At 34.7% G+C, this 10,426-nt stretch overlaps 1 protein-coding gene across 2 annotated transcripts in view; it reads left to right on the top strand.

Moving 5' to 3' along the window:
- Positions 1–7,516, top strand: part of IMPACT (impact RWD domain protein) — a 28,301-nt gene extending 20,785 nt beyond the window's left edge. The window contains exons 8-12 of one of the 2 annotated variants that reach the window (XM_087439081.1): positions 320–393; positions 3,993–4,083; positions 5,410–5,544; positions 6,720–6,808; positions 7,297–7,516. In XM_087439081.1, the coding sequence (XP_087295207.1) occupies positions 320–393; positions 3,993–4,083; positions 5,410–5,544; positions 6,720–6,788 (369 nt within the window). In that variant the 3' untranslated portion in view covers positions 6,789–6,808; positions 7,297–7,516. Of the gene's footprint in view, positions 1–319; positions 394–3,992; positions 4,084–5,409; positions 5,545–6,719 lie in introns of both variants that reach the window. The other variant, XM_087439080.1, reaches the window with a different exon arrangement.
- Positions 7,517–10,426: the final 2,910 nt, after the last annotated feature.

Consider the following 10,426-nt stretch of genomic DNA (forward strand, 5'->3'; position numbering starts at 1 on the left):
TTTGTACTTAAAATTCTCTACCCGGGCAAAAAATTTTTGTATACAAGTACCTTAGACATGGTTAGTGCTCAAATATTTATTGATGATTGGTGGCCCAAAATACTAGATCTATCATTTTTATACCAATTAAAGGTACCAGTGTTTGCACCTAAAATGGGGAGAAACTCTGAAAGTGGCTTTTTTAGAGTGTGGTAGTTTCTTTAAATAACTATTTCAGTACAACAGTATTTATATCAATATGCTTTAAGATATTTCTCTAGCATTTATTTACAGAGCAAATAGTATACATTAGTTTATTTATATTACTGCTCTTTTTAAGGTGAAAATGGTTCTTGCCAAATTGTATGAGAATAAGAAAATAGCTAGTGCAACCCACAACATCTATGCGTACCGGTGAGTGATCATCACAATTTTAGGACTGTGCAATTTATAAAAAGTGGGGGAAACTGATGCATGATTTAAAAAAATAGTGACTATTGGGGCCAGCCTGGTGGTGTAGTGATTAAGTTCACGTGCTCCACTCCGGCAGCCCAGGGTTTGCGGGTTTGGACTCCAGGCACAGACCTACACACCGCGTATCAAGCCACACTGTGGCAGGCGTCCCACATATAAGGTAGAGGAAGATGGGCACAAATGTTAGCCCAGGGCCAATCTTCCTCAGCAAAAAGAGGAGGATTGGCAACGGATGTTAGCTCAGGGTTAATCTTCCTCGCCAAAAAAAAAAAATTGTATTTTTCCATTATAAAAGTAATAATCATGTGTAGAATATTTGAAAACTGCAGAAAAGAAAGAAAAGAATCAGGGGAAATCAGCCATTTTCAGCCTTTAAATGTAACTGATAATATTTTGATATATTTTCTTTCTGTCTTTTCTATGCAAAGTTTATTTTTGTAATGCTTTACCCTGGTATCATATGTTTTTTTAATTTAACAAAAGCATTTTTTCATTTTGTTATAATTGCTTCATAAGCGTTTTTTTTTCTTTTTTTTGTGAGGAAGATTGGCCCTGAGCTAACATCCAATGCTAATCCTCCTCTTTTTGCTGAGGAAGATTGGCCCTGGGCTAACATCTGTGCTCATCTTGCTCTACTTTATATGGGACACCACCACAGTGTGGCTTGGTAAGTGGTGAATAGGTCCGTGCCCAGGATCCGGACCTGCAAGCCCCGGGCTGCTGAAGCGGAGCGTGTGAACTTAACCACTGCGCCACCAGCATGGCCCCTATATGCATTATTTTAATGGCGGTGTAGTATTTGTTTGAGGCTCCATACCATAATTTATTTAACCATTTCCTTTTTGTTTTAGTTTTTTATATTTTTCAGTATTGTAAAGAATAGTGCCATGAACTCTTTGTGTACATTTTAGATTATTTCCTCAGGATCGGTTCTGATTGCTTCAGATTCTTTTTTGAAATGAAATGGCATATAATTAAAAAGGAAGAAAGAATAGATTCCTAGAAGTGAATTATTAAAAAAGTCTGGATATTTTTGAAACTGTTGATATTGCCAGATTTTTTCCAAAGTTTTTCTTTTAAACCAATTTATGCTCCCATTAGCAGTGAATTGAGTGCTTCTTTTACAACATGGCTTTTAGTTTTGACTACTAAGGTTTTATACAAATCTTTGGTGATTTATTAGTAAAGAGATGAAGGGTATATTTTTAAATATGCAAATTAGTACAGACTTAAAAGAATATAGGTTAGGACTGCAGTAAATCAGAATATAGACATAGAGATTTGGTGTAAATTTGAAATGTGATTGACACTATTTGTAAAATCTAGGTTATCTGAAACTCAACTCAAAAACAACCATCACTTTGGATAGGTGAGATTTTAATATTACTAAGTCACATCCCTTTAAGTGACAAAACTTACAAAAAACTGTTTGGTATATAATTCCCCACTTAGTAGAGTATCACAAGATAGAATTTTGATGTTTTCTTAGTAAGTTAGGGTCATCAATATAAAAATGAGGGATTAGACTGTGCTTGTTCTCAGTGATTAGAATGTGCTGGAAAAGTATTAATAGTTACCATTCATTTATCCCGTGTGTTTATTGCCTGCCTGCTCTGTGGCAAGCACTTTACGAAAGTTAATTCTGATTATTTCAGCAACTCTGCTACTGTAAAAATGTTAACGTTTTCAAGGTCACGTAGTTGTTAAGTGGTAGAATTTGGTAGTGAATTTGGTAATCTAATTTCATTTATCTCTGTTTTATTCCTACATGGCCATGTGGCTGCACATTCAACAATTGCTGTACATAATGTTGCTCTTAAGTTATTAAAAAGTTAACTAATGTGCCAGATATCCTATTTCAGGCCCCAGATTTTTGGGTTAAGTTCTTGTGAGTATTTTTGTATTTTTACATATCAATAGGTGATCAGTTGTCACTTCTCACAAATGTCAGCATGACTATATGTAGCAGCCCCTCTACCTCACATCCTTACATAATTGACTGTTTGGAATGAAAGAGCTTAGCTTGTCAGAATTGTGTGTCAGATAAGACTAAAAAGGCACAAAGTGGAGGCTTGAAGGACCCCACTGAGATTAAAAAAATGACCTTTATTTGGTATTTGGACTTTGTGTTGTGTATTTTGAGCGCCTAGGGTCCCTTTAAGGTTACTTCCTGGTTCTGGGGCTGTGTTCCCACTTTGGAGTTATGGGGCGCTCTTCAGGCTGCTGGGACACACAGCTATTGGATGCTGCATCATTATCTTCCTGGCATGTGAGGAAAGCGTTAGTGAAAATGTCCATGGTGTTTGGTTTTTTTTTAAACCTAATGGTACTGATTTATGTAGTCAAATTTTCTTCATTTGTTCCGTAAAGTTATGGTGTTAGATTATTATTACAAGCCTAATATAAAACCAACCCCTCACTCCTTTTTGCCTTAAATTTGACATATAAAATTTTGCTTAATGGTGCTAACTTTCTTTTCTTCACATGAGGTCAACTAAATAAGAGTAGAGCCTGGTCATAGTAGGTGGGCAGTAAATATTGAGTGAATGAATAGATGGATTTGTAGATGGAAGGATGAATGAGGGGATGAATAAGATTGCTATAATAAAATTAATATAATTTAGTTAGGTGTATAGATAAGGTACTATCTGGCTTTTTACAGTGGCAGCTGGAGAAATATCTGCTACGTTTGTCTAGTCCTAGATGGTACCATTTTTAGGGGCCTAAGAAATCCAGTAGATGGCATACCTTAACTGGCACTGTTTTCTGTTTCATACTTATTTGCCAAGCTTATTTTACTATTATGTAGCCCTACATTATTCCAAATGCTAACTTTGTAGATAATTTAAATGGGTAAAAATACCATGATTTTTCTCTGATATTGACAGCTATCCAGGGGGAAAATTATAGAGAAAAATAAATCTTACAACTCTTACTCAGAATGGGGAAGATAGAGAAATGCTTGATGGCTACAATAAGATGTGAAAAAAGTATAAAATATTAACTTATGTTGGTTTTATCACCTCCATCTTTTTAATATACTTTTTATCTATTTCAGTAGATCTTAGGCTCTTTGAAGACAGGAGTACGCTACTTCTTTTCTTTTATGTCATTTCATAGTGCCTATTGGATATTATGCTTCTATATGGTATATTCTCAGTAAATGTTTTTCAGTGACTACTCTCTATAATCTCATAGCTTCAAGGTTAAATGAAGCTTGGGAAGTGTCAGATGTGTAAACTCACCTTCCCATAATCGTAGCATTTCTGATTTTTAAGGAGGCACCCTTGGTTCTTATATAAATATAAAAATATATTTATATATAAATATGTAAATAATATTTATTATATATTATATAAATGTAAAAAATGAAGCATACTGGATAGTAAATCAAAGTATATCTAATATATAGTTCAAGAAGGATTTTTTTAAACAAATATACTGATTTTGGAAGTAAATTGATCACAATAAGTATGAAGGAGTAACTTTTATTAGTATTTTGAGGTTTGAAATTGTAACACTGTTATATGTATTTCTAGAATATATTGTGAGGATAAACAGACCTTCTTACAGGACTGTGAGGATGATGGGGAAACAGCAGCTGGTGGGCGTCTTCTCCATCTCATGGAGGTAAGTGTAAGTTAAACCCTGTTAATCCTGTTCTGTGAGCCATAAAATTTCTCAACAAAACAGAGCTCCATTTAGGAATGAGTAAATTGGTGAGACTATATAACGTGAGATATATTTGGTTTAATTAGTAGTTAATTTTTAAACAGTGAGAGAAAATTTTAACCACTGGATATGGGGCAGAAAGCAAAGGGTTAATAACAAGTACTGTGCTTTCAAGCTCTTTCAGACGTAGACAATAGAAGATTGTCTTCAGCTCTGGAAAAACTTCTTTTTGTTTTTTGACAATTTCCTCCACTCTATTTTCTCTGTTCTGTCTTCGTGAAACTCCTGTTAGTTGGATAGTGGACCTTCTAGATAGATCCAGAATGTTTCTTTTTTATTAAGTTGTCCATCTCATTGCCTTACGTTCTGAGACATTTTCTTGACTGTCTTCCAAAATTTCTATTGAATTAAAAATTTTCTTTAGCAACCATGTATTTAATTTTCAAGAATTCTTTCTTGTTCTCTGTTTTTCCTTTTTCATAGTGTGCTGTTCTGGTTTTATGGATGCAGTATCTTCTGAAATTTCTCTGAGTATATTAATTAGAGTTTCTTTTTTTTAAGATGTTCTCTCCCTTAAATTTTTCCTGGTCCATTTTAGTTTGTTTATCCTGTCCTTTCTCTTTCATGCTGCTGGATTTTCTTCATATGTCTGGTGATCATTGATTGCCCATTAATTGTAAGAATGGATTGGTTTTTTCCCCAAGGTAGTTGCTATAGTTTCTTCTGCTATTCTATGTGGAAGTTTGTTTTCTAACCAGGCCATTCCCTCGATAGGAACTCTGTGTGTGGGTCAGGCCTATAGACTGGTGGGCTTCACGTTAAGGGCAGCATTTGACAAATGTCAAACTGAAGAAGACCTTACTGGTAGGCACCAGTGATTATTCATGCAGCCCCATTGTCTCTAGTAGTTTATTCAGAAGCAGATTTGGTGGTGTTATTTGGCCCAGGGGTAAAAGGCTGCCTAAACTGAGCTATTCTGGTTGAAGTCACCAAGAACTGGAATCCTACCTGCATGATCTCCCCTTCACTCTTCCCCATTGCCCCAAAGTTTGGAATTTGAGGACAGTGTGGCACACAGTGTTTGTTTTCCAAATTCACTTCTCATTCTCATATTCTATCCCCTGAATTGTTAGTAGTCTCACTCTGCTCGCTCATATGTTTCTCCCATTAAAGTTATGGGGAAATTTTATGTGCGATTTTATATATGGGTTATTTCATTCTCCTTTAAAACTCACATGTGTACCTGTCTATATGTGTATCTAATTATGCTTCTGAAAATAACAGATTTTGAACGTGAGAAATGTCATGGTGGTAGTATCACGCTGGTTTGGAGGGATTCTGCTAGGACCAGATCGCTTTAAACATATCAACAACTGTGCCAGAAACATACTAGTGGAGAAGAACTACATAAATTCACCAGTAAGTCGTTATTGAAATTATGTCTAGAGAGTTTCTCACCAGTGCGTGTGAAATTAAAAAGAAAAAAAGACAGACAAATGAGAATGAGTAAGAGTGATACAGAGTGGGGCCAAAATACCATCGTTCCCAAAGTGTTAGTGATGGCAGATGATCCTGATTACTTGCATAGAATGACCACTTTGTTCTGCATTAATGCACTGTCTGAAGCCTGTGGTCAAGAAATAACCACTGGGCCGGCCCCGTGGCTTAGCGGTTAAGTGCGCGCGCTCTGCTACTGGCAGCCCGGGTTCGGATCCCGGGCGCGCACCAACGCACCGCTTCTCTGGCCATGCTGGGGCCGCGTCCCACATACAGCAACTAGAAGGCTGTGCAACTATGACATACAACTATCTACTGGGGCTTTGGGGGAAAAAAGTAAATAAATAAAAAAAATTAAGAAAAAAAAAAAAAAAAGAAATAACCACTAAGCAGATGCTGCCCATCATATTGATGTGTGTGCATTACAAAAACTTTTGGACTAGGAAACTGGAGATTTAGGTTCTAGTCAAAACAATTTTACTGGCCAATGTGTAACTTTGGGCAGATCACTTCATTTCTTCAAACCTTAATTTCATAGATTCGTAGTTTTATAAAAACCTTAAAGACCAGTTAGTTTCCACTCCCTAAAATTGAGGCCCAGGGAGTTGTAGCTAATACTGCAGTGAACTAGATGCCCTTTAAACATCTAAATTCTAAAGTTAAAGTTCTAATTCTAGAAATCAGAATTCAAAATTCTAACATCCTCTGTTAGTGTCGAAGCATCTTCCCTTTCCCCTGGTATGCCTTTAGATGCCTTCTTCCTTTATATTTTGAGGTTTTTTTGTTTCATATTTAATAAGTATGTTCATATCTATTTTATTTAAACTTTGCTCCCTTTGGAAAGTGGACAGTAGAGGAAATAATATTGAAATGATTCAAACATAAATTTATTAGGTAAATGAGTGTTTTCCTTGATTGTTTTGTAAATATTGAAATAGACTATAAGTAAAAGTGCCCTGTAAAACAGAAAGATGTTGCATATGGAAGTAATCATACTTTTCACTATTATACATATTCTGTATGATGAGATTTAACGTTCCTAAGCCAGTATCTTCATATAAATGGGGAAATGCTACATTGATTTGTGTCTTTTTCAGGAGGAATCATCTAAGGCTTTGGGAAAGAACAAAAAAGTCAGAAAAGACAAGAAGAGGAGTGAACATTAATACCTGAAACTATATGAAAGGTTAATTTGCCTATAATTACATACAGATTCCACAGGCATCAAGGAATATATAGAGAGAGGATCCTGGACTGCTCAAGTCGGCCAATTCATTGTGGACACCAACATTATCTTTTCTTCTTTGGTTATATCATCTGCCAAAAATAGAGAACTTGTGATATATTCATGTGTGTTTCAGGCTGATTGGGAAGAATTAATATGAACTTAATCACCACTCCATCTAATTTTAGGAAGGTAACAGTTGCCCAGGGCAGTACCTGAATTAACTGTCCATTTCAGTACATGTCAAGTGCCTTTGTTAGGTGGGGAAGAAATGTCTCTAGAGGAATATAAATATCTGATTTCTTGTCATTGGGATTCTCATTTGGTGAATGAATATTGCCTTTTACTACTCTTTATGGCTTGTTGGAATAGGAGCTCATTGAAGATTGATCTTGGAGAGTTTCTTCTTGTGGTTTTGGTTCATAAGTATGTCACCTCTCATTTTATAGTGTTCATCATTGAGTAATGGATTAAGTGAAAATCCAGGAGTATCCATCTACAGTTACGTGCTGAAGTGATAATTCATCTAACACATTTGTTAGCGTAAGTGTTATGCCTCAGTTTCTCTTGCAAATTGGTGATTATGAAATTTCAAAAAGTGATTTTCTAGTGTCTACCTTTTTTGTTTTAATTCTTGTAATGTAAAGCAATAAATATGGAGTGTCACTACTTTCTTCTCGCCCCTGAAATGTGTTGGTGTAATATTCTGGTTTCTTTTAACAACTTGGAAGTACCTTTCTTGTGATCTTCATTGAGGACTTAGAACTACGCTAGAAGCTATGCTGTGGTAAAGGGACATTTATAGAAGGGATAGAGGTGGCGGAACAACACTGGTGGCAGGGCAAGATTATGTCATGTAGTTATGTAACTGTGATGCACTTGCCCCATCTGCACTCCAACCATCTTCCTCAGTTCCATGACTTTGTGGAGAGAAGGAACAAACCTTTTGATTGGAAAAACAAAATCCCTCCTTTTTTCCATTCTCATCAAATCTAACTTTTCATCAGTGTTATATGTTCCTTCTTTCATCTGCAAGTTGTGTGATTTACCTCTAGGTATCTAGACAATAAATTTACCTTTGATATATAACAATGTCATTAACTGTTCCCTTTCAGATATGATTGCAAACAATTATTAAAAGTTATTTATTGATCACAGATTTGCCTGAGATTCCCTTCCAAAGGGAGGGAGCAGAAATTAGAGGTAGGTTGGGGTGGTGCTGGAGTTGGAAAACATCAGAGAAAAGTGGACACAGATATTTTTTTCTATTCTTTGATGTTTTACCTTTAAAGGATCCAGCATCCTTATTTGGTATTTTAGATAAGAATCTAGTAAATAGCTTTACACTACGATGGATTCTGAGAAATAAAATCTAAATTCTATTTGTTGTGTGTTTAATGTTGCCAGTTATCAAGAGTCATCAGAGGATGACATGTATATTTAGAACACTTACTTAAGATTCCATGAAAAGTTATTTCCTATGTATTAACTGTTAAAATAATTATAGAACTTAAAGACCATTAATTAATATAAAAATAATTTCACAATTTTGGCATGTCAAGCCGGTGAAAGAAGAAATAAAGCAGTAAGAATTTGGCGCTGCAGAAAAATAAATGTGACTTAATTTTTCTGCAACACCATATTTCAATTTCTTTCTTTCTATCTAACATTTATTTAGGTCTTTATAGAAAACAAAAGCACCTTTATATCTGTGATATCATTTTCCCTCATTTAAAAAAAATCTTATTTTTACTTCTTTCTACAAAATTAACCACATTTTCCTGACTGAAGAACCTAATCTCTTTTTCCTCAAGTCAGTTAGCTGGTAAGGAGAGATTCAGAAGTCTCCAATTCTGGAACCTGAGTTATTTCACACTCTACAGTTATGGACCCCTAACTAATGATAGTATCTTTTTTCTCTATTTAAAATTTCTCTCAATTAGAGGATTTTCGAATTCTCCAAGTAATTTTCTATAGCCAGATCTATGCTGTGGCATATTTTATAGTATATTGTATTAATTAAAAATATTCTCCATATGCCAGTATATAAGAGCAAGTAGCATCTGCTTTTTAAATGGGAATAGCAGTATGATTTGAAGGTATATATCATGAAACAGCCTATTTGAAGAGAATTATATCAAACTAATCACAACCAAGAAAGAGTAGTATGAAGCAGATACTGTTTGGAGGGCAGGTGAAATTGGAAAAATTGTATAATCACCTCTAACTCTGCTCAATCTAGAGATAGAACCATTCCTAACATTTGGTATATACATCCTATTTTTTCTTATGCATGATTTTGTATATATGGCTATTTTTCTTTCCATAAAAATGTTATTAAACTGTATATACTGTTTTGTATCCTGCGTATTTCATATAGAAGTATATTGTTAACATTTTCTCCTGTCAATAAATATTCTTCTATGGCTTAATTTCTTATAGCTATATTGTATTCTGTCTTCTGGGTATATCATACTAACTAGTCCCCACTTGTTTCCAATTTTTAAGTTTTTCCATTTTTTCACTATTTGAAAACTACATTGTATGCACGTTTTTGTTTATATCTCTGGTTACTTAGAAAAAATTCCTAGAAATGGAATATCTTGGTCAAATGTTTGCACATTCCAGTAGCTTGATTTGTTTAGCCAAATTGCTCTCTAGAAAAGTTTTATCACTTATACCCCCGTTAGTGTTGTGTTAGAATATACTTAGAATACCAGTCAAGGATGTGGAAAACTGGGCAGTCTGGTAGATAAAACTACCAATATCTTTTTTTAAATTGATGTTTTTTGTTTTGAAATAGTTATAGTCTCATGCAAGTAGTTGTAAAGATAATGGAGAGGTCCTGTGTACCCAATCCTCAGCTTTCCCTGGTAGTAACATCTTACATAGCTACAGTATATTATCAAAACCAAGAAATATAATTCTGGATACAAGTTCTTTGGCAGAGATGTGATTCGCAAATATTTTCTTCCAGTTTGTAGTTCTGTCCTTTCATTCTCTTAACAGTGTTTTTTGCAGAGTAAGTTTTTAATTTTGATGAGGTGTAATTTATCTTTTTTTTTTTACTATACTTTTGGTGTCATATCTAAGGACTCTGCCTAACCCCAGGTCATGAAGATTTTCTTTTCTCTTTTTAAAGTTAGAGTTTTATGTTTTTCATTTATTATCCATTTTTAGTTAATTTTGTATAAAATGTGAGATTTAATTTGAAGTCCATTGTTTTGCATATGGATGTCCAACTGTGGACTAATTTTTAAAATTGAGCTTTTTTTAATATGGCTGAAGTGTTTTTTTTTTTAATTGAGGTAACATTGGTTTGTAACATAAATTTCAGGTGTATGTTATTATATTTCAATTTCTGTGTAGACTGCATCGTGTTCACCACCCAAAGACTACCACCCGTGCCCTGTATACTATATACTATACGCATGCCCTGTTACTCCTTTTGCTGTCTTCCCTTCCCTCTTCCCCTCTGGTAACCGCCAATCTAATCTGTGTATCTATGTGTTTGTTGTTTTTTCTTCCACTTATGAGTGAAATCGTACGGTACCTGTACTTGACTTTTTCTGTCTGACT

The sequence above is a fragment of the Ceratotherium simum genome, chromosome 14 (genome assembly GCF_057802395.1).
Source record: "Ceratotherium simum simum isolate JZ-2026a chromosome 14, ASM5780239v1, whole genome shotgun sequence".
In the NCBI taxonomy this organism is placed as follows: Eukaryota; Metazoa; Chordata; class Mammalia; order Perissodactyla; family Rhinocerotidae; genus Ceratotherium; species Ceratotherium simum.